The sequence below is a fragment of the Oncorhynchus nerka genome, linkage group LG23, assembly GCF_034236695.1.
Source record: "Oncorhynchus nerka isolate Pitt River linkage group LG23, Oner_Uvic_2.0, whole genome shotgun sequence".
In the NCBI taxonomy this organism is placed as follows: domain Eukaryota; kingdom Metazoa; phylum Chordata; class Actinopteri; order Salmoniformes; family Salmonidae; genus Oncorhynchus; species Oncorhynchus nerka.
The window spans coordinates 21,947,117-21,972,784 of record NC_088418.1 but is presented as its reverse complement, the minus strand read 5'-3'; the positions used below and the strand labels follow the sequence as shown (position 1 = coordinate 21,972,784).

Genomic DNA, 25,668 nt, shown 5'->3' with positions numbered 1-25,668 from the left:
GTCTCACCCTTTCAATACTGGGTGTGTCATGTCCTGTATTTTCCCTGTCACATCCTAACATCTGTCCCAAACCATTGAAAAGTAAAGGACTCTCAGCTGCATCCTCTCCCCTATAGAGCCAGAAGAGCCGCTAACACTAGTTGCTAACCCATCTGATTGCTATCATAAATCTGCAGACGTGCTGTCATTAGAGTAGAGGGAAGGGGAGGTACTGTAGTGATCTCACCCAGTCAGCTCTGTGCCAGCTGTGCTGCAGAAGCTGCACTATGGTACAGAGGGGGAGTCCAGATCCACTCCTACAGTATGTGCTTGTGAAAATTGATTTGTCTGTGGGCCAAGGGCTGGGAGTGTTGTGTTTAAGGCCCCAGGCAGACAGGCTGGAGTGGGAGCCAGGAGCTTTTTTTTAGCACTAAGGAACAGTTTACAAAGCAATGGAAAATCTCCCAATGCAGTTCTCAGATGTTTGACAAGATCTGAAGGAGAAGGAGGCCCATAGATGGCTGTGAAGAGAATGGGCGTGATCGATGTTAGGATTGCTTCATTCAGGTGTAATGGCCAGTTGGCCATAAGATAACATTTTGTATCGGATCAGATATAGTATGTACTTTGACTCGTAGTTGTCGTTCAGCTTATCAAAGTCTTCAGAGATATCTAGATTTCGGAGATTTGTCTGTTGATGCCTGTGACTAAATATGTGTTTTATGTCTATGAAATCAAATCAAATTTTATTTGTCACATAACCATGGTTAGCAGATGTTAATGCGAGTGTAGCGAAATGCTTGTGCTTCTAGTTCCGACCATGCAGTAATATCTAACAAGTAATCTAACCTAACCATTTCACAACAACTACCTTATACACACAAGTGCAAAGTAATGAATAAGAATATGTACATATAAATATTGACCAGTAATGGGAGTTTTTGAAGTGAATATCTCTTCAATGGATTCAAACACTTTTCCAGAACTATGCTTTCCTTTGAAATAGCACTGGCTGAAATGACCCAAAATGTCCTCAAATGACCCTTAACTTCCAGTAGACAAACTTAATTTATGCCAGAATCACCAGTTTCCATTTCTCTCTATGAAACAGCTCCATAAAAGTGTGAAAAAAATCGTCATCCCTGAGAGGTCGTACCCAGCATGCACTGGGCCAGATAAGCTGTAAATCATTCAATCAGTCTAAACAGGGACAGCAGAACACTGCTTGGTGGTAAATTCATGGGGAAAAGAGAAAATTGGAACAGCCAGAGATTATCCCTGTCTTGATTACTGGAAATCCCCAACAAGGTCACAGTCACTGATAACAGCCAGCTAGCACGTGTTGTGTTGTCTATTATACTGGATCCTTGGCGATAACACTGGCTGTGTCCTATTCCTTTTACCCCTAGGCATCTTTTGAAGGTTTGGAATGATGAAGTAATATGGTAACAATTCCACCGTGCGCTGTTTAAAAAAAATATGCCATTCCAATCCTTTCAGCTGTACATAAGTGTCTAGGGCAGTGGTGTGCAAACCTGTTGGGAATTCAACAGAGGGATGCATTTTGCTTGAGGCGTCACTACAGACCCGGGTAGTTGTCACAGCTGGCCGGGACTGGGAGTCCCATGAGGCGGCGCACAATTTGCTCAGCGTTGTCCGAGTTAGGAGAGGGTTTTGCAGGCCGAAATGTCCTTGTCCCATCACGCTCTAGTGACTCCTGTGGCGTGGCGGGCCGCGCACATGAATGCTGACACGTTTGCCAGGGGTACCGTGTTTCCTCTGACACATTGGTCAAGAAGCAGTGCGGCTTGGCTGGGTCATGTTTCGGAAGACGCGCGGCTCTCGACCTTCGCCTCTTCGGAATCCGTATGGGAGTTGCAGCGATGGGACAAGACTGTAACTACCAATTGGATCCCACAAAATTAGGGAGAAAAAGGGGTAAATTTTTTTTATCGTCGGCCGGATTGAAGTGCCTGGTACATTGTCCCCCCTTGGTCTAGGGCAGACATGGGCAAACTACGGCCCGCGGGCCACATACGGCCCGTTAGGCTTTTTAATCCGGCCCGCCGAACTTGTCCAAATTATAGTAAAAACCTCCTTTTTTCCCCTTTCCCTGCAATGCCCACGTTTCCCCAATAGATGGCGCACTCAAAACACATTGACCGTTGTTGGAGTGGCGCGTATTTCTCTTTATTTCACTTTAATTTTCACTTCGTTTCACGTCACCATTAAGCCCTTCTGTGAAAATGAGCGGACCAAAGAGAAGGAAAGTGGACAGCGAATGCCGAGTGTTTAATAAGGAGTGGACAACAAAATACTTCTTCACTGAAGTCCGATCAACGGCTGTATGTCTGATATGCCAAGAAGCTGTTGCGGTTTTCAAAGAGTACAATATCAGCCGTCACTTTGCCACGAAGCATGCAAACTATGCTAGCAAGCAGTCAACACAAGAACGGGCGGCTACGTGTGTGAGCAGACGTTTAGCGTCATGAAAATCAACAAAGCCCATCACAGATCCAAGTTAACTGACCAACACCTCAGATCTGTCCTGAGAATTGCCACAACAAAACTAACTCCAGACTTTGATGCACTGGCAAAAAAGGGAGACCAATAACACTGTTCCCACTGAAATTGTGAGTTTTTCTGCTGTGTTATGAAAAAATTCATATGGAAAGTTTGGAAGTGCGTCTTTTAATTAAGAGCAATGCGCATTTACGCACAGCAGCGGTACAGTAGCTTAATTAACACGCCGCACATCGCTCTTAATTTAAATTTTCAGCTGCAGGTAGGATATTTAATACAGCCTATGTCTGTGTGCTTGGCAACGATACACGTGTACTGTTTGCGCGTGAAGGCGAGGGCGTCCGTGGCGAGTTTATAGAGCGCGCGGTCAGGACAATCCATCCATGATTTTGCGGAGTTTAACACAAGTAGATATTATTGAGCTTGAGTATTTCGTTGTGTAATAATATGTTTTGAATGTTGAAAGTGATTCCATTTTTCAATAAATGTTGATTTCTTTAACTTTGCACCTTCGATTGAAACTTATTAAAAACAGACGCAATCTTGATAAATCACAGTGCGTATGTTATTTTAATCTATTTACATTTCCTCCTCCCAGTATCTGCGAAATAGTATGTAAATGCCATATCTTGCATATTCCTTGAGACAAATTTATTAACTGATAAGGGCTATTTTTCACATTTGAAAGACAGTTAATAAATTGGGTTGTAGTGTTCTTACTGTGCTATGAGGTTTGCACACACTACATTTAATGCTTTAGTATATCCGGCCCAAACACTCCCTCCAAATGCTCCTGGCCCGGCCCCTCTGTCAAATTTTAGAACCCATTGTGGCCCGCGAGTCAAAAAGTTTGCCCACCCCTGGTCTAGGGGATAGTCTCTAGAGGCTATTTGGTTTAAAGAGGTCTCTTAGGACCACCGTGCTATGTTATATACGTACGTTCGTGAGGTTGCATTCTTCTCTTTATCTGTATTTTTAAGAATTGTCATTCAGTTCCTATCTACAAGCCATCAGACTGCTGAACAATTGAACTGGACTGACCACGTGCTCTGATTCTCCACACCTTAGCACACATGCACTGACTCATGCACACACACACACACACACACACACACACACATACATTCATGCTACACACACATCATAACTGCTGCTACCAGATAGGGTTGGGCGGTATCCAGATTTTCATGTCGTCACACCGTTTCTCTCATTCTGGGATTTATGGTATTACCGGCTAAGTACACAAGTGGGCGCCAGAAAAACAATAAAACGGCCATTGTGCATCTATTACCAGAATGCTAACATAATTAGCACAAAAAATAGCGAATTTTCGTGGAGCCTGCTGCTACATATGCTAAAGAGTACAAAAGAACATAAACTAATTGCAAAGACAGGCTATGCAGCTCATAAAGTTATACATACAGTATATCGGTAGGAGCTACCGAATGCCATTTTTGGTGAGTTTGGACATTTTACAAGCGAATATGAAAATGTGCAAATGAACAAAGTTTTGAGGCATGTTTGTGTTGTGGAAATTACCACCAGGGACTCAAAGTCAAACGTAAGAGGTTCTGGAGAGGTTCCAACAAACCTAATGCACCATAGTACACGTCGGTCGAGAGCTCTTCCGGGGCAGTCCCGTTAGTTCTGTTATATACTGCTTACATAGACAAGTTATATTTGCATGATTTACATTATTCATGGAACATAATGAATTCATAATTAACGTTTGGCTCCTGCATGTAACTGGCACCGTCTCCTATCTTAACTTATAGAACATATTCTGGGCGTTCTGCCAAAAAGTCTGAGGAGGGGGCCATGACCGTCTCTCTGTCATATCTCTACCCAGCACCTACAGGAACCAATGATTGTATGAGACAAGATGTACAATTCAAGGCTTTCTCTTCAGACAACAAAACTTCCGTCAGTTTTTAAAATATTTTAACCCCTTTTTCTCCCAAATGTTTGATCTTGTCTCATTGCTGTAACTCCCCAACGGGCTCGGGAGGTGAAGGTCAAGTGACCCGCTTCTTAACACCCGCTAGCTTAACCCGGAAGCCAGCTGCACCAATGTGTCGGAGGAAATACCGTTCACCTGACAACCGAGATCAGCCTGCAGGCACCCGGCCTGCCACAAGGAGTCACTAGAGCGCGATGAGCCAAGTAAAGCACCCCCGGCCAAACCCTCCCTTAACCCGGACGACGCTGGGCCAATTGTGCACATGGGAATCCCGATCATGGCCGGTTGTGATACATCCCGGGATCGAACGTAGGTCTGTAGTGACCCCTCTAGCACTGCGATGCAGTCCCTTAGACCTCTGCGCCACTCGGGAGGCCCCACACTTGCTTGTATGAAGGAAGAACAGTACTGGCTTTGGAGCAGCATGTATCCACTGTGTCTGTGTGGAGACTGGAGTCGCTAGGGCAACGGGCCTGCCTGCTCTGCTCGGAGGAGACACGGCAGAAAGCTAACACAATAAGATGCCCCGCCACCTTATTCATTCAGCCACTTACTTTTTTTGTAAATGCAGATTTAAAATGCTTCTTATTGTCATCTCTGCTAGAGGGACACATTTTTTTGTGGTTCAGTTGCGCTTCTCCACTCAGAATGCCTGATTGTGAATTCTTATCTATCTGCAGACAGTGTTATGACTGATGTGTATCTAATTTTCTCTGGTAAAATGCAAGATTAACTTTAAGCAAAACTTTTGAAATATGATAGTCATGAGTTGTTCTTTCAAAAAGACCTTGCTTTTCCATCATAAGCTCATTTACTTGTGTGGCTGCAGGCAGAAAATTACTTTGCACTTCTGTTGTCATCCGATGAAATTGAAGCGATTTTCTGCCGAATGTGTTGCACTGATGCATTATCTGTGAAGGAAAACTATTGTTGCGCGTCCCTGATCACTCTATTGAAGCAGAAAAACACAGACTTTTCTCGGGGCCACCCATAAGTAAAAATGTATGCATGTATGGCTTAGTCGCTTTGGATAAAAGCAACTTCTAAATGACATATATTAATAAACGCGACCCCTGTCAATAGGACTCACCTGCTCCCATTTCCTCCCGTTGTGCTATTTACAAACAAGCACGTGACTGGCTCACCTGTTCAGGGGAACTACGGTAATCTTCATAATGTGACAGGCGAAATGAAGAACTTGATCTGATTGATCTCGTAACGTATTGCACAAGGTACTGCAGGTGCTTAAAAAGTAGCTGCAAATATTAAAATGTATAGAACGATTTCAAAGAATTTGTTTTGACGGTATTGAAAAAACATCCCGTGGCTATTTTCAAATACCCTAGTATACGGTATATATCAAATCAAATCAAATTTCAAATCTATTTTATTTTATTTTATATAGCCCTTCGTACATCAGCTGATATCTCAAAGTGCTGTACAGAAACCCAGCCTAAAACCCCAAACAGCAAGCAATGCAGGTGTAGAAGCACGGTGGCTAGGAAAAACTCCCTAGAAAGGCCAAAACCTAGGAAGAAACCTAGAGAGGAACCAGGCTATGTGGGGTGGCCAGTCCTCTTCTGGCTGTGCCGGGTGGAGATTATAACAGAACATGGCCAAGATGTTCAAATGTTCATAAATGACCAGCATGGTCGTATAATAATAAGGCAGAACAGTTGAAACTGGAGCAGCAGCACGGTCAGGTGGACTGGGGACAGCAAGGAGTCATCATGTCAGGTAGTCCTGGGGCATATATATATACGTGTATATATATATATATATATATATATATATATATATATATATATATATATATATATATATATATATATATATATATATATACGCATATATATATATACGGTATACCACCCAAGCCTACTACCAGACTCTTGCTCTGCTCAATTTAGTCACTTGCCCCCATCCCCATTTCCCAAAACACGTGTAAATATTTGGACTATAAATTGTTCCTGTATTATGCTTATGCTGAAATGTATTCATCTATTCTACTGCCATTTATTTTATGTTCGTATTCACATTTTCTTATTTCTTATTGTTGCATTGTCGAGAAGGAACCTGCAAGTAAGCATTTCATTGGTCGATGTATACCATGGGTATCCTGTACATACGACCAATACAACTTTAAACTAAACTTGAGTGAAAAAATTGCTCCCCACCCTAGTTAACCACTGACAAAGAACCATAAAAGACCCACCCAAACAAGATTGGGGCCAGCGGTTATATGCTTTGCTTCGGCTTGTAATTCACTTCTGAGGGGTGTGTGCGCATGGGCTGGCATTGGAATCTTTATACGAACGGTAGGGACAGACAGTCATAGTGAAGTAGACATTACAGTGGCTCAACAAGCTCCAAGCCCAAGGTAGCTCTTGAGATTGATTGTTTGTGGTCTAGCTTGTGGTGTAGCTCAAAGGATATCGCTTCTCCGCTTTTTGTACTGTGTAAGGAGGCCCAGTCCCAATCAACTACCTCATGCACAAGTCACTGGAAACTGGGCAATGCGGTGTAAAAAGAAGAGGGCAGGAGAGGTCAAGGAAAATGGAGTGAAAACGACAGTCCCAAAATGTTGGCCACACCTTAATCTTGAGTCCAAAATACACACACTTTCCCTATCCAACCTTCCCTCTCTCTGGTCTCTCTCTCTCTCTGGCCTCTCCCGCTCTCTCTCTGGTCTCTCCCGCTCTCTCTCTGGTCTCGATGGCTGGTCTCTGGTCTCTCTGGCTGGTCTCTCTCTCTGGTCTCTCCCGCTCTCTCTCTGGTCTCTCTGGCTGGTCTCTCTGGCTGGTCTCTCTCTCTCTGGTCTCTGCCTGTCTCCCTCTCTCTCTGGTCGTCTCTCTCCCTGGTCTCTGCCTGTCTCTCTCCCTGGTCTCTCTCCCTGGTCTCTCTCCCTAGTCTCTCTCCCTAGTCTCTCTCTCTCTCATTTTACATTTTAGTAATTTAGCAGATGCTCTTATGCAGAGTGCAGTCAACTCAAAAAGTGAACCAAACTTTCCTCATTGAAAAGCATTGAAGAGAATTGGAATTTTAGTGTACTTCCTGAATTGAAATGGAATTCAAATCAAATCAACATGTATTTGTCACATGCGCCGAGTACGACAGGTGTAGGTAGACCTTACAGTGAAATGCTTACTTACAAGCCCTTAACCAGCAATGCTGTTTTAAGAAAATACCCCCCAATATAGTAAGAGGTAAGAATAACAAATAATTAAAGAACAGCAGTAAATAACAATAGTGGGGCTATATACAGGGGCTAGTGGTACAGAGTCAATGTGCGGGGGCACCGGTGCTGAGGTAATATGTACATGTAATTGCCCTCAATCCTGGTAAGCTCATACATTTTTGTACTTTTTTTGTACTCTCTCGCTGTCTACCTCTCATCCTCCCTCTCCCACTTTCTGCTCTGGGCCCAGCTGTGAGTTGAAGAGTGTCTGACTGGCATGACCCACAGCATTCATGTCCTTCCAGCAGTACCCCTCCCTTGAGCTGCCGGGAAACCGGAGGAGAAGGGAGAGAAGGAGGGAGGGAGAGAGGGGAGGAGCGCTGAGACATGCTGACATCAACACCCTCACGCTCTGACGCTAGAGTTGCCATAGTACCCTCCCACCCACCTCCAGTTTTTCTAAAGACCCTAGCCGGGATCTAGAACGTCTCTCAACCTTCCCAGAAACAGCCACCCAACGTTTAGTCTAGACTCACACTCCAGTCTGTTTGTTTATCTTTGTAATAATCTCTCTGCGTTATTGAAATCCCCTGGAATGAGACTCACTGAACCATCCAGTGGTGTCACACATACTCTCCCACAGATGTGTCTCTCATCATAATACGCGCACAATTGATTCTGTTTTTGGACAGATGCCCTCTGATCCTGAAGAGATGAGGATGGAATAGGACATGAATCATAATGTCTATTTATTAAAACCCCAGAGGTTCGGAAAACACCAGGACACTGTCTGTATTGTTGAAACGGCCTGACGGACTGTTTGGGTGGAACGGTAATATAGCGCAAACAGATTGTTTCCTTGTCTGCCATTGTGTTTCTTCTCTACCATATATGACGTTACTGAGTGTGGATGGAAACCAAACCACAATGGCAAAATCACACTCCCTAGTGATGTTCTCGATTTTGGACTTATACTTCCCCACGTCCCGTCTGAAACCTGTTAGGTCTACAGTAGCCTATATAGTGTTACGTAGATTCGCATTCAGCAATTTTTCTTTTTGATGCTGTCAACTCCTAACCAGCAGAGATCACAGCCATAGATGGAACACTCCCAACTGGTAGTTCATTGTTTACATTCCCCCAGATCACATTGTACACGTGCACTTTAAGTGGGCAGCTCACTGTGTTGGCCCAGGGTATGTAGTGGAAAGGAGGCCTATCTGTGCTTCTCATACAAAGACCCCCAATTGACGTGTGAACAATGGAGCGGGCAGTGCACACAGCAGCATTCTGCCCTGTAGGATGGCACAATGGCTCCTTCTCTAGTGCCAGGGGAGGTGCCACCAGCCAACCTGCCAGGCTTAGCAGCCTGCCCACCACTTCCATAGGCCCTCGGGCATGGGCAACCATGCCAGCCTGGGCACACGATGCCAAACTGGGCACACGAACATGGCGTCTCTGTGTCAGCCATGCCCAGTGGCGCGTGGCATGACGACATGAGAGGGCTCACACATGGTTGGCTGCAGGAGAATGAGCCAGTCACCACCTGTGTTGACCTGTCAGAGAATTAGCCGTGGTTGTTTGGGTAGTGTACTGTAGTGTACGTTAATTAAGCTCTCGGTCTCTTTTCATTTGTTCTCTCAGTTCTCATTTAATATCTAAAGCCATCTTTCTCTTCTGTTTGTCTGTCTGGGCGTTTCAGCTGAAACACTGGTTCGATTACAGTCAGCTCTGTGTGTGTTTTGGCCAGTTCTTCAACAACCATTGTGTATGTGTATGTTGTGGCTTACCTCAATTGCTCTGTCAATGTTTGTATGTTGCTCCGTTCAGTGTTCATCATTTAAGCATGTCCAATGCACAACACACCATGACTATCAATAGGCCTATATCTAACAACACAAGATTGCTTGCTTTATCTGAATAAAACCCCATTCGGGTTTTCGATCAGCAGACCGAGCTTACCTCAATTACGAGATGGCTAAAGGTTGCAGAACATGTTTTCTCCATTAGGAGGGACAAAGGTTGTGGACCATTGCTGAATCTTTTAACCATACCACAAGGTTATACTCTTAGACTATCGATACCGACAGAATGAGAACAAGTCTTTGATATGAATTACTAGTCTGCAGCTAGAAATTCGGTATCATTGAACTCGAAGAACGACAACCGCCGAAACATCCATTCTATCACTCTCAACAATCCCCTCTAACCACAACCGGGAGAGAGACGGACAAATCTACAAAAGACACAACCTTTTCACCAGCGATCAAGACGACACACTGAGCGTAAATATATATATTGATTGCAATTGTTCCCGAATGAGTGAGCGTTCATGTGTAAAGGATTAGCATTTCAATTGTTGTAATTATCACTCTGTAGTGTCTTCTTAGTCGACCCCCACTTCCCCTTTTGTCTAACAAGCCGACATGCTGGTTTAGCCCACTAGGGCACATCCTCCTATCATTACATTTACCTTTGTTTGTTTGTTTATGCATTTCTGTGAATTACTTAGTAATAAATAAATGATTTAATTGATGTATGGATGACTCATAGTGAAGACTGGGTTCGTGCAGATAACCAACCATTTACGATGTTTGGAATGAGACTAACGTGTGTATGGATGACTCATAGTGAAGACTGAGTTCGTGCAGATAACCAACCATTTACGATGTTTGGAATGAGACTAACGTGTGTATGGATGACTCATAGTGAAGACTGGGTTCGTGCAGATAACCAACCATGTAACGTGAGGTACAGTAAATAATTCATTAATCGAAGACTAATTGATCAGATAAAATATCTGAAAAGTTATTTTAGGAAATGATAACTTTGAAATCGGAATATTTTTCCTTGGTGCCCCGACTTCCTAGTTAATTAGTTACGTGATTAATCAGCTGATCGCGTAATAACTAATTACAGAGAATCTTTGATAAAAACTATAAGTCTTCAGTTAATGATAGTAAAGACACGACAATCAGAAGCCAAGGTTTCTTTCCAGGGACTCTGTGCAAGGGCAGTGCTGTAGCAAAGGTCTTAAGATCGTAATTACGATAACCGGGTCTTTGAAATACTGTAAAATAGGATATTTTCTTAGTAACTTACCTGGATATATCACATAAGTACATCAATACAGAGGTACACAGTCTGGAAAAGCAGTGATCCTGAAGCTGTATTCCACTGTCTGTTAGTGTAGGCCTCTGGAACCCAGAGCTGCCAGGAGGAACCCAGAGCTGCCAGGAGGAACCCAGAGGCCAGAGCAGAGGTAGGCTTGGCCCGGGGTGCAGCTGAGAAGAAAGGCTCTATTCTTCTGAGTAGGGGGAAAAGACCCTGGTCCAGCAGAGGAAGGAAGTGAGACAGGCAGGCAGGCAGGCTGCCGGAGGGCAGAGAAAGAGAGAGCGAGAGAGAGAGAGTGAGAAGGCCAAGATCAGCCCCAGTCAGCTCCTCTCTCTGCATTCTACACAGCTGTAGGATCAGTGTCTTCAACTGCATAATGTGTGTAGCCATTGGAGTTGGACCTACCAAGACCATGTTCCTGGTAGCATCCATGCCTGCATACATGCATCCCTCTAGGCTGCAGATCAGTATAGACAGCTATCATTGTTTGACGCATTGTTGTGTTGAAAGGAGGGTTGAGATATAGAGAGGGATGCTTCATTCTATAGTGATGGAGGACTTCTTTGTTTAGATAGGACGGCAGGTAGCCAAGCGGTTAGAGCAGGGGTGGGTAAACCTTTTGGGCTCGAGGGCCACATCGGGATTTTGAAATCCAACGGAGGGCGGCATTTTTTGGGGGACCAATTGTTTAATAAAATCAATTGGCGGGGGCCTCCGGAGTGGCACAGCTGTCTTGTCCCATCGCGCTCTAGCGACCTCTGTGGCAGGCTGGGCGCATGCATGCTGACACTGTCGCCAGGTGTACGGTATTTCCTCCGACACGTTGGTTGCGGCTGGCTTCCGGGTTAGGCGGGCATTGTGTCAAGAAGCAGTGCGGCTTGGCTAGGTCGTGTTTCGTGGGACGCACGGCTCTCGACCTTCGCCTCTCCCCGAGTCCGTACGGGAGTTGCAGCGATGGGACAAGACTGTAAATACGGATTGAAGTGGCCGGCGGACTGTACTTTGAGTTCGAGCATTCGGCCAGCAACCAAAAGGGCAGACAAGGTGAAACATCTGACGTGCCCTTGAACATGGCTGACCCTGTAAAACAACACATTTCACTGGACCTATCTGGTGTATGTGACAATAAAACATTTTTTTTATAGTCTTACATAGAGAGCTGGACACTTAATATAATGTTTCTCAGCGCTAGATGCTGTTACCTCTGCACAGAGTCAGTGGATTACTGTCAATGTTGAGATGATAAGGTTGGTGATAGAACATCATAAAGGCTAATCAAGGGTTATGATGAGAGCGAGAGCAGATTGCTTGGTTGTCCAAACATGACCTCGTATAGTCTTGAGCTTTTTTGTTGTGCTAAAATGTTAGATTTGACTGGAATACCTGTACTTCTGACCAGCATTTGTGGATATGTTTTATCCACAAATGTTTTAAATATATGCCTTTTTGAAAATGTATACATTCTACTCCAAAAACGGTCCTTTTCCTCTAATAATCTTATGAATCAGCAATGTAGCATCACACGTTCAAATCAAATGTTTATTTGTCACATGCACCGAATACCACAGGGTAGACTTTACAGTGAAATGCTTACTTACAAGCCCTTAACCAACAATGCAGTTAAAAAAAAAATATATATATATATATATAGATATATAAAAAAAATAACAACTAATTAAAGAGCAGCAGTAAAATAACAATAGCGAGGCTATATACTGGGGGGGGGTACCGGTATGTTGTCAGGTGACATGAGGAGGAGTTGACCATGCTCGTTGTCTCATGTGGCTGCAGGTTTGAGAAGGGTCGTATCTACACCTACATCGGCGAGGTGGTGGTGTCGGTTAACCCTTACCGTGCCATGAACATCTACGGTCGAGACACCATCGAGCAGTACAAGGGCCGGGAGCTGTACGAGCGACCGCCACATCTCTTCGCCATCGCAGACGCAGCCTACAAAGCCATGAAGAGGAGGAACAAGGACACCTGTATTGTCATCTCAGGTAACGGGGGAAGCCCCCAGAAACGGCCAACCAAATCAGTTTTGATTGATGAATTCTTATCTGTCTAGTGAATTAATTGCAGCATAGAAATACCCAACATTATAGGATATTATAAGAGCTCATAAATGCTTATAAGAAGTTATACACGTACATAACACTGGTTCAGGTCAAATTGCGTCTTCCTTGATGCCAACTTTAGTTTTCCTTTGAAAACGTACCTTTTTAAAGTGTAAAATATTTTCTCAAAATATTGAAGTCATGTCTGACTTTTGCTCTTAAGTTTTCTGTCTGGAGTAATGTGAGTTTGTCATTTCAGTGGAAAGCCTTTTGGGGAACTCAATATGAACCTATATAGTTGAAAATAGCAGGACCAATTCTTCACCTTATTTCTAAGAAAACATTGAAAGTGGCCACATGCTGTGACAGTGTGGTGAATCTATTTGGTTGACAGAGTGCCACTTAGTGGTGAAGAGAGGAATATTCTGTATCAAAAGGCATCAATCCCCAAACTCACCCTGAAGAAGCCTGTGTTAATATAGATGACATTTTAGACGCTCTCATTGGATGCCCTGGCACTTTCTAACACATTTTTGTGTTTCTTTTTTTTCATTGCAGGGGAGAGTGGCGCCGGGAAGACTGAAGCCAGCAAATATATAATGCAATACATTGCTGCTATCACAAACCCCGGGCAAAGAGCGGAGGTGGAAAGGTGAGACATTCTGCCGTTCTTCTGTGAGAGGTTTCCATTTGAACATTCTCAGAATGTCCATACTAAATGACCTGGGAATGCAGAAGTAATCAGAAATTGTTTGCATTCCCAGGAGTACAGTATGATAAACGAAAGGTTGAGGTAGTTGTCACCATTTCATCTGTGGTATGCACTGGGAGGGTTTCTGTTAGATGGAGCAGAAATGCCTCTCTATCGCCGTAGAGAATGTGATGATTTGGGACACAGTCTTGAGTAAAAGTGCGTTGCTTGCAATGCAAGATTAACATTGGTTGAAGGTAGGCTTGGGTGATATACCGTCACACCATATACGGTGTTATTTCTACATGTTCAATATTGTATACAAAATACCGCCTCACGGAGGTGCATGCTACAGCACTGCTTATAACCAGGGTTGGGCAGGTTATTTTCTGAATGTAATCTGTTACAGTTACTAGTTACCTGTCCAAAATTGTAGTCAGTAATCTGTCACACTCCAGTTCAACTGAAGGTCATGAGGCATTTCTAAGTTATATTCCTCAAGAATCAATGGCTATACAGTACCAGTCAAAAGTTTGGACACACCTACTCATTCCAGGATTTTTCTTTTTTTTCACTATTTTCTTTACATTGTAGAATAATAGTGAAGACATCAAAACTATGAAATTACACACATGGAATCATGTAGTAACCAAAAAAGTGTGAAACAAGTCAAGATATATTTTTGATTTTTGATTCTTCAAAGCAGCCACCCTTTGCCTTGATGACAGCTTTGCACACTCTTGACATTCTCTCAGCCAGCTTAATGAGGAATGCTTTTCCAACAGTTTTGAAGGAGTTCCCACATATGCTGAGCACTTGTTGACTGCTTTTCCTTCACTCTGCGGTCCAACTCATCCCAAACTATCTCATTTGGGTTGAGGTCGGGTGATTGTGGAGGCCAGGTCATCTGATGCAGCACTCCATCACTCCTTGGTCAATTAGCTCTTACACAGCCTGGAGGTGTGTTTTGGGTCATTGTATTGTTGAAAACAAATGATAGTCCCGCTAAGCACAAACCAGATGGGATAGCGTATTGCTGCAGAATGCTGTGGTAGCCATGCTGGTTTAGTGTGCCGTGCATTCTAAATAAATCACAGACAGTGTCACCAGCAAAGCACCATCACACCTCCTCCTCCATGCTTCAGGGTGGGAACCACACATGCGGAGATCATCCATTCACCTACTCTGTGTCTCACAAAGACACTTGTTCTTATTTGTGTCCTTTAATAGTGGTTTCTTTACAGCAATTCGACCATGAAGGCCTGATTCACGCAGTCTCCTCTGAACAGTTGATGTTGACGTGTCTGTTACTTGAACTCTGTGAAACATTTATTTGGGCTGCAATCTGAGGTGCTAATGAACTTATCATCTGCAGCAGAGATAACTTTGGGTGTTCGTTTCCTGTGGCGGTCCTCATGAGAGCCAGTTTCATCACAGCGCTTGATGGTTTTTCAACTGTACTTAAAGAAACTCTTGTTTCTTGAAATGTTCTGTATTGACTGACCTTCATGTCTTAAAGTAATGATGGACTGTCATTTCTCTTTGCGTATTTGAGCTGTTCTTGCCATAATATGGACTTGGCCTTTTACCAAATACCTTCTGTATACCACCCCTACCTTGTCACAACACAACTGATTGGCTCAAATACATTAAGAAGGAAAGAAATTCCACAAATGAACTATTAACAAAGCATACCTGTTAATTGAAATGCATTCCAGGTGACTACCTCACGAAGCTGGTTGAGAGAATGCCAAGAGTGTGCAAAGCTGTCATCAAAGTAAAGGGTGGCTACTTTGAAGAGTCTCAAATGTAAAATATATTTTGATTTGTTTAACACTTTTTTGGTTACTACATGATTCCATATGTGTTATTTCATAGTTTTGATGTCTTCACTATTATTCTACAATTAATAAAATAGTCAAAATAAAGAAAAACCCAGGAATGAGTAGGTGTGTCCAAACCTTTGACTGGTACTGTATACCAAGTCTTTTTTGATTTTCTCAGAGGACCGTTATTAGCATGTTTTAACCACTCCTATATAAATGGTAGATTACCAGACACTATTGTTGTTATTCATCCTAACATCATTACCCTCTAGCAACAGATGTGGGATACATACACACATACACACACTCATACACCCTCAACCCCTTTCTACCACAAACAACCATAAGCTCAGATGCTCAAGTCTTTCCATCCCTGAGCCCAATTCAAGAAAGGACTTGATTTACAAATTCATATACAGTTGTAGCTGTTTGAGAACGCATGCAAAATTGAGCTAATGCTGGCAAAAATCAGGAGATTTGATGAACCATTTTCAAGTCCTGGGTGATGGAGATCAGATACACCCCCTTCCCCTGAAACACACACACGCTGGTCCCCCGTTGTGACCATTTTCCCAAGCATCTCTGTTCTGTCAGACTTTGGGGCCACAATAATATGCCCCCTCTCTGATTGTCCCCCTCCCAATGGGTTACTGCATCTAGTGTTTTCAGCACTGCCATGACCTGGGTGGGGGCACACCACCGGAATCCCCACCGGCTAGGTACAAGGTCGTAAAGGTTCTCATTAGCAGCTTTGGAATTTTCTTGTATAGTATGCTCTCCCTTTAGGGGGCTTTGGCTTTGTAGGACCAACCCTGCCAAGCAGCCTCAGAATCTTGAGGGGAAAGTGCTGCTTTAGTAGTTCTCTTTAGTTTATGGGTCGCTCTGGTGGGTGTCTAGGGTATAGGATTGGGGAATGTTCAATTATGATAGGACAATAAATAAATAAACTAGATTTATCATTTATTTTAAAATGTACTGTATATCCCATATCTACACAAAATTGAAAGCTCTCTCTCACACAACCCCTGCTCACAAGCACACATGAGCTCTGGGATTTGCAACAGTTTTCCTTTTTCACTCACTTAACTCCACACTTTTCCAAACACAAAAACACACATCTCACCTTCCATCACAATACATCCACACATACCCACATACTGTGCCTTCTATGTCCTCTGTTTGCTGTGTTTTAACTCTATCATGTTGATTGAGTACTGTTGTGTTCCAGTTCCTTATATTTGAAGATGTAATTCTTTCACTAATGATCCTTTATTCAAATGCTTTCTTATCAATTTATAAAATACTATAAATGGAAAGTCTAATAATAATTATTTTTCCAACATTCCCTATCTAGAATGGTATAGTGTTGTTGTAGATTACTTCTTTAACAATTGTTGTATTTTATTACTTTTCTAAATATACAGTTGAAGTCGGAAGTTTTCATACACTTAGGTTGGAGTCATTACAACTTGTTTTTCAACCACTCCACAAATTCCTTGTTAACAAACTATAGTTTTGTCAAGTCGGTTAGGACATCTACTTTTGTAGCCTACACACGTTTCCCTTATAATCTATTCACCTTGAAGATTGGGTACAGAACTTTGCGCCATTCTCCAATTTCTTTTGGGAATTGATCATTCATGCCTATTTTCGTGCCAGCGAGTCTTTCACCCAGGCTTTTAACCAAAGTCGAGGGCCTGCAATCCGTGCCAATATATCCTCCAAACACCAGCTTTCAGGGCTTTATCATTTTATATGGGTTAGAAAAATATTCAAATAATGTTTGACACATTTTCATTAAAAAAACATTGTATTAATTTATTCATACTATTTCATCCTTCCACAAAATATAGTCCCGACACAAATCTAAGGTTGCTACCCAAGCCAGCTGGTCTTTTGTTGCCAGAGACGCGACCCAGTCACTAAGTATTTTTGTTCTGTATCTATGGATGCGACCCATTCGTTCATTCTAAATTTTCCATTGCCATACAGGCTGGCGTTCTTAACCTTTGCTTGCTAACTGGCCAACTACAGCTAACTTAGTCAAGTCAAATAGTGCAGCCAGAATAACAGCAAATTAGCTACATTTGCGTTTGTTTAACCTGTTTCTAGTGACATTTATTTGGATACATCCATAACAGTGAGCTAATGATGCATGATTTCACCTGGCATAGAAAATGTGCTCTCTTGTCAGGACACTGTTGTTCAGATGAGCTAGCCAACAACACAGCTAACACAATTACTTCAAACTTGTAAGGAGCGGACCAAAATGCAGCGTGGTATGTGTTCATGATGATTTTTTTATTAAAGAAAGCACTGAACAACTGAATACAAACTAATACAAAACAATAAACAAATAACGACGTGACGCAATATGGAAACAATGCTGCAAATGTCAGAGAGGTTTATGCAAATCTCCACTGCTAGTCTAAAAGAAATTGGAGATAATGTCTAGATGCTTTTATAATGGATATCAAGTTTATACATTGCCTGGCTGGGCTGATGAGACAGTGGATTGCGCAGTGAGATGGAACAGAGTAAATAGGCATTTCAACCTCCTAGCTTTTAGCTGGTGGTAATTTGTGGAGTAGACACCGGCTGGAATGCGGATTTAGCCAATCAGCATCCAGGATTAGACCCACCCGTTGTATAAATCCTTATAGGCCTTATCTTCTAAAGTACACATGCTGTATTATATCTCCTATCAGCAGTAGTGTAGTGCTATTAATGACATCATTATTTCCTGAAAGTTTGTACCGACAGATGTAGCGTATCAAATATCATTGTAGAACAGGCCTATGCATAAAATACATTATCCAATACATCCTCCAATTTGGGGTGGCAGGTAGCCATTGGGCCAGTAACCGAAAGGTTGCTAGATCAAATCCCTGAGCTGACAAGGTAAACATCTGTCGTTCTGTCCCTGAACAAGGCAGTTAACCCACTGTTCCTAGGCCATCATTGTAAAATAAGAATTTGTTATTAACTGACTTGCCTAGTTAATAAAGGTTACATTTTTTTTTTAAATTGCAATGTCTGCCTATGCCCACACATATTGTCTCAAGGAAATGCAAAAAAATGTATACCCTCAAACATTCCTCATTTCAAAATTACTGTCCATTGTGAATTCTTTACGTTTTTTTTGTTGAAAAATCCAAAACTGCGTCTGCATGCTAATAATTTGATTGATCTTTTTCATGGCAATATGCATTTTGAGCTAATTAGACCAGATGGTGTCAACAAACTATTAGCCTTTTCTTGTATTTTGTTTCAATAAAAGCATATTGCGCTTTGTTGAGATTTGGCGCATGATCATTTTTTGGGGACTCGTCCGCCTCAGCTAACCATCCTAAAATCTCGTTAGAAGTTAGGTGTTTTTGGTGTAACATTATAGGCCTACTATTCTATGCTATTATATTTAGTTCTGTTTTGTAAAACTCAAATGAATCATTATGTGATCTTGCGAGACATTGATTTAGCTTTGATCTAACTTTCCTAAACGAGCACCATTGTGAGAAGTGATAATCTTCTATTTGTAATAATAATACTAGGCCTAAGTGATGAGAAGGAATATTAGCTGTAGGCAACATATCTTGATGAGTGTTACTTTAAACGATTGGAGCGCCCTTCCTGGTGATGAAAAGACAGCGTCAGGATCGCTCAATGATAAAGAAGTTGAACCAACTTAGCCATTCGGTCAGTTCAGGAATAATTTGCAGTATTGCCTAATAGACCTACGACCACGTGGTATAGCTATTTGTACACTACAGCCTAATGTAAATACAAATACATTTAGCTTGATATCATTGCACTGTTTGCGAGGAGAGCTTTAGTTGCGAGTAGGCATTTGATTGTATTTTGTAGCCTACACTACACTGTATCATAAATCAACTTTGATTTGATTAGCTTGAACACATGGTTACAATATTTTTTGTTTTTGTTTTTTATATATTTTTTCTTCTAAATGTAACCTTTTATTTAATTGGGCAAGTCAGTTAAGAACAAATTCTTATTTACAATGACGGCCTACCCTAATATACCCTATTACAGAATAAAAGAAAACAGAGGTCAACTATCAATTCATATAATTGATTTGCATAGATTAAACAGGCTATCAAATCAATTGACCAAGTAGTGTACATAAATCATTACTACCTAGAATTGCAGGAAATTCATTTTCAAATAGCCATAAAATCAATCTTTTAGTGTAGTTTATTAACTCATCCTAAACTATAAACTAAATGTGCCTCCCGAGTGGCGCAGTGGTCACTACAGATCCTGGTTCGATCCCGGGCTGTGTTGCGACCGGGAGACCCATGATGCGGCGCACAATTGGCCCAGCGATGTCCAGGTTAAGGGAGGGTTTGGCCAGCCGGGATGTCCTTGTCCCATCGCTCTCTAGCGACTCCTTGTGGTGGCCAGGCATGTGCACTCTGACTTCGGTCGCCAGCTGTACAGTGTTTCCTCCGACACAATGGTGCGGCTGGCTTCCGGGTTTAAGCGAGCAGTGTGTCAAGAAACAGTGAGGCTTGGCAGGGGACGCATGGCTCTCGACCGTCGCCTGTCCCGAGTCCATACAGGAGTTGCAGTGATGGGACAAGACTGGAACTACCAATTGGATATCATGAAATTGGGGAGAATTTTTTTTATTTTTAAGAAACATATAATATCTGAAAATGTAGCTTCACGGCAGCGTGTTTTTTCAGTTTAGTTTGTAGCTAGCTACAGCTTGTTTGACCCGTTGTTAAAAACTATAACCTAAATGCATTATTGCGAAGCCTACAGTTCTTCATCGTCCTTGACAACACCAGAGAAGACAGGGAAGAAACCACCATTTATCTCTAGGCTGCTATACATATTGATTTGGTTTGTCTTTCTATCGTTTTTCATTGAATTTCAGTGGTAATTAAATATAATTTATTTAAAAGGAATCTGAATTAATTTTACAGAATTCGTTTGACCAAAAATGAGAGAGTATCACTCCATGCAGCACTACACCCCTGCCTATCAGGTCATTACTAGTTATTACCCCTGTTATAATTTCTACATTGGCCCAAGGATCAAAGCTCAGCTGTATAAATACTTTATAACCCTCCTTATGACACACACATGATAGGCACACACCACTCGTAATAAAATCCCAGAAATAGGGCTGTTTATGGCCTTTTAGTGCTGAATATATTGCCCTTGACCCACTACATCTTCCCTGTAGCCATTTTAAAGGAGTAAAACTGTCGTTTTGTGTTATTTTAAGACAGAGAGTACAAATCACGTTTATAAGCCCACAACTCTCCCAGTTCTGCCCTGCCTGTAGGGAAATGCTACAGGCTGTATGGAGCTCCGACTAATGGGATAGCCAGAGCGGGCGGTATATGTGCGCTGCGGTGCTCGTGTTTGTATGGGCCATGGGAGGAGGTGTGCACCCCAGCACAGAGTATGTTGTGAGGAGCCTGTGGTCTGACCCAGCACTACACAGCATAAATACACAGCATAAATATCCAGGGCCAACGTAGTCTCTGTGCTAAATGGAGTTGTCGTATACTGCACATGACCATGTTGATATAAGACACTCCAACCATCTATAACCTTGTCCTAACACAGATGGGCCCCGTAAGGGACAGGCAACTGTAGGATCTGACCGAGTAATGACAGTTCTACCTAAATCGGTGTAAAATGGAGAACTAACAGGGATAGTGTAAGATTCTGGCCAGCGTACCTGAAGACTTCCAGTCGTTGTGCTAACGCATGTTAGCAATGGCTCGCGAAGCTGCCTTTAATTTCATTCATACTGCATGCGGAGAACTGGTATCCACGAGTTCATCTGACTCGGAGTAAGTAGAACAATGCCAGAATGTCGTACTATCCCTTTAAGTCTTAACTCTCGTGTATCTACCTCACACTACTATATTCATCCCCGTCGTCCTCCATAGGCCACCTTATTGTTTATCTCAGTGGGTTAGTATCAGTTGATAGGAGCCCGGCGAGCCGTTAGTATCACTGAGAACATGTGTCGCCTCTCTCTCCAGGGTGAAAAGCATGCTGCTGAAATCCAACTGTGTACTAGAGGCCTTCGGCAACGCCAAGACCAACCGCAACGACAACTCCAGCCGCTTCGGCAAGTACATGGACATCAACTTCGACTTCAAGGGAGATCCCATCGGGGGCCACATCAACAACTACCTGCTGGAGAAGGTAGGGGGCGCTAGAAAATACATGTTTTATTCCCGATGAGATCACCTGTATAAATAAAGATCAAATATATTTCTCTCTGAATCAACTAAACTAAATCTGTTTCTCTTACAGTCCAGAGTCATCTTCCAGCAGGAGGGGGAGAGAAGCTTCCACTCTTTCTACCAGGTGTGTGTGAGCGTTTACGTGTGTGTTACACGCCAGACTGATTCCACCATAAGCTGGTATACAGACCAGATGGGCCGTGGGTCTGTGACTGTGTTAATCATAAAGGCATGGTGATGTCATAGCTGTTACAGCCCCGTGCTGTCAGTTGAAAATATATATCCATCTTCTCACCCCATTATCTCCACTAATAAACCTCCATCTTCCTCACTCCATAAACTCCCGATTCTCAAGGGACTTCACCCTCCATTGGTCCGGTCTCGCTATCTAGATTATTATTTTCCTTTGCTCCATTTTACTGGGGAGTTACATATGACTAATGGCAACATTCAAATGAAATAGGGGGCGGCAGGTAGCTTAGCTGTTAAAAGCATTGAGCCAGTAACCAAAAGGTCGCTGGTTCGAATCCCTGAGCCGACTAGGTGAAAAATATGTCTGTGCCCTTGAGCAAGGCAATTAACCCTAATTACTCCTGTAAGTCGCTAAATGTAAGTGGTTTAGAATGTAAATACTGAACAGTCATTGGCATGTGTCAGTACTGACTCAGTCTCTCTCTCATTCTCGATCCGTTCTCTTCAGATGGTTAAAGGAGGTCCTGAGTCTCTCTTGCGGTCCCTCCACGTCTCGAAGGACCCCACAGCCTTCAAATACATCAAAGTGGGAGGCCACATCAAGGTACTGTAGGTTACTACAGAACTATATCTAGTTTGAACCCTAATTTTGTAGAAACGGTCACAAAAACAAGCTCTAGACAGAGAATGTCACTATCATGCTGTGTTTATTTGGTCACACTGTTTATTTTCCCAGGAATAAAGATACACAAGCCCAGCTATTAAAACATTGTTTAATTAAAGCAGGCATATCCATTCTGCTGTCTTTGCACTTTAAGCTAAACGAGTAGGAACCAAACAACATTTTATAGCAACAAACAACGTGACATCATGGAACAGAACAGAGCTAGGGCCCACACTGCTGAAGTGGTTTGTACATGGTCCCATTTTCATAGGAATAGTCCCCGACTGACACTCAGTGTTCTGTCTTGAAGACATTTGTGGTCATCTAGTGATTCCTAATGTATGACTTTGGCTGCTGGGAGGGGAAACATGTAAGGAATGAACTCGTCCTTGCCAAAGTGAGGAAGTGGTGTACTTGGCCAGTGTTACAGACGGACCCAAAGTAGATGCCAAGTAAATATTTTGACTAAATTCACGACACTAGCTGGAAGTTTTCCTTCAAAACTGACCAAATGTAACGTGATTTGTGTGAAATGAGGGGACAAATACTTTCCAATTGTTCTACTCCTCCATCTCCCTCCTTTCTCTCTCCCTGTCACAGTCGTCCATCGACGATGGTGGCGATTTCAAAGCAGTGGCAGACGCCATGAAGGTGATCGGCTTCACAGCAGATGAGCTCCAGACGGTTTACAAGGTCCTGGCCACTATCCTGCACCTGGTAATACCCCATACTAACTCCTAACGCTATTGGCCTGCCAGCAGGGTTAGCATAGGTTCACATGGAACAGGGTTAAATGTGCAGTCCCTTGTGAAAACCTACACACCCCTTGTACAGTCTTCACATTTTGCTGCTTTAAAATGTCATCTAAAAAGGGAATGACTACATTAGATTGTTTTCCTATCGATCTATACAACCTACTCCACATTCTAAAAATATATGACAGATTTTGAAGAAATCCAAAATGAGGATTGCGTATGTCTCCACAACCAAGAGTTACTGCCTGGTGGAAGCAGGTAATACATTTGTAAGGGTTTTCCTGTGGTGAAGGAGAAGCGGACCAAAATGCAGCGTGGTGGTTATTCATGTTCTTTAATAAAGGAACTAGACATGAAATAACTAACAAAACAATAAATGTACGAAAACCTAAACAGTCCTATCTGGTGCAAACACAGAGACAGGAACAATCACCCACAAACACACAGTGAAACCCAGGCTACCTAAGTATGATTCTCAATCAGAGACAACTAATGACACCTGCCTCTGATTGAGAACCATACTAGGCCGAAACATAGAAAAACAAACAGACTGCCCACCCAACTCACGCCCTGACCATACTAAAATAAATACAAAACAAAGGAAATAAAGGTCAGAACGTGACAGTACCTCCCCCCCCCAAATGTGCGGACTCCGGCCGCAAAACCTTAACCTATAGGGGAGGGTCTGGGTGGGCGTCTGCCCGCGGTGGCGGCTCTGGCGCGGGACGCGGACCCCACTTCACCATTGTCTTAGTCCGCCTTATTGTCTGCTTCCGTGGCCTCCTAACCACGGCGACCCCTCTAAATGACCCCACTGGACTGAGGGGCAGCTCGGGACAGAGGGGCGGAAGCTCGGGACAGAGGGGCGGAAGCTCGGGACAGAGGGGCGGAAGCTCGGGACAGGGGGGCGGAAGCTCTGGACAGAGGGGCGGAAGCTCTGGACAGAGGGGCGGAAGCTCTGGACAGAGGGGCGGGGGCTCTTGGCTGAGGGGCTCTGGCGGCTCTGGGCTGAGGGGCTCTGGCGGCTCTGGGCTGAGGGGCTCTGGCGGCTCTGGGCTGAGGGGCTCTGGTGGCCCCTGGCTGACTGGCGGCACTGGCGGCCCCTGGCTGACTGGCGGCACTGGCGGCCCCTGGCTGACTGGCGGCCCCTGGCTGACTGGCGGCACTGGCGGCCCCTGGTTGAGGGGCGGGAGCGCTGGTAGCGCCGAACAGGCGGGAGACTCCGGCTGCGCTGGAGAGGAGGAAGGCTCCGGCAGCGCTGGAGAGGCGGGAGACTCCGGCAGCGCTGGAGAGGCGGGAGACTCCGGCAGCGCTGGAGAGGCGGGAGCCTCTGTAAGGATGAGCCGGAGAGACAGCCTGGTGCGGGGGGCTGCCACCAGAGGGCTGGTGCGTGGAGGTGGTGACGGATAGACCGGACCGTGCAGGCGCACTGGAGCTCTTGAGCACCGAGCCTGCCCAACCTTACCCGGTTGAATGGTCCCGGTCGCCCTGCCAGTGCGGCGAGGTGGAATAGCCCGCACTGGGCTATGCAGGCGAACCGGGGACACCGTGCGCAAGGCTGGTGCCATATAAGCCGGCCCAAGGAGACGCACTGGAGACCAGATGCGTAGAGCCGGCTTCATGGCACTTGGCTCGATGCCCACTCTAGCCCGGCCGATACGCGGAGCTGGAATGTACCGCACCGGGCAATGCACCCGCACTGTGCGCTTCACAGCATAACACGGTGCCTGCCCGGTCTCTCTCGCTCCCCGGTAAGCACAGGAAGTTGGCGCAGGTCTCCTACTTGGCTTCGCCACACTTCCTGTGTGCCCCTCAAGAAATTTTTGGGGCTGCCTCTCGGGCTTCCTTGCCAGCCGTGTTCCCTCATATCGCCGGCTCCTCTCTCCGGCTGCCTCTGCTCTTCTAGCTGGCTCCACCTGTTCCCATGGAAGGCGATCCTTTTGTGGTGGGGGATTCTGTAACGGTTTTCTTTAGGTGAAGTAGAGGCGGACCAAAATGCAGCGTGGTTTCTTTGATTCATGTTTAATAACAAAAGATAAACATGAACACTACAAAAACAATAAATGTGGAAAACCAAAAACAGCCCTATCTGGTGCAAAACACAGAGACAGGAACAATCACCCACCAACACACAGTGAAACCCAGGCTACCTAAAGATGGTTCCCAATCAGAGACAATGACTAACACCTGCCTCTGATTGAGAACCATATCAGGCCAGACATAGAAATAGACAAACAAGACATCCAACATAGAATGCCCACTCAGATCACACCCTGACCAACCAAAACATAGAAACATACAAAGCAAACTATGGTCAGGGTGTGACAACATTACACACATTACAGCTGTGAATCATTTTGAATAAGATTCTACCAACCTTGCACAACATGCTGTATATGCATTGTTTTTGTCAAAATTGCTCAAGCTCAGAACATTTGGTTGGGAATCGATGATGGACGGCAATATTCAAACCTTGTCTCAGATGTATTAAGTCAT

The 25,668-nt window shown here is 43.9% G+C and overlaps 1 protein-coding gene across 1 annotated transcript in view; it reads left to right on the top strand.

The window, feature by feature from the left end:
• Window positions 1-25,668, top strand: part of LOC115106464 (unconventional myosin-Id-like) — a 117,159-nt gene that overhangs the window by 17,907 nt on the left and 73,584 nt on the right. The window contains exons 2-7 of the mRNA XM_029629231.2: window positions 12,546-12,754; window positions 13,370-13,463; window positions 21,355-21,520; window positions 21,632-21,685; window positions 22,262-22,357; window positions 23,018-23,134. Coding sequence (XP_029485091.1) covers window positions 12,546-12,754; window positions 13,370-13,463; window positions 21,355-21,520; window positions 21,632-21,685; window positions 22,262-22,357; window positions 23,018-23,134 — 736 coding nt within the window. The remainder of the gene's footprint in view (window positions 1-12,545; window positions 12,755-13,369; window positions 13,464-21,354; window positions 21,521-21,631; window positions 21,686-22,261; window positions 22,358-23,017; window positions 23,135-25,668) is intronic.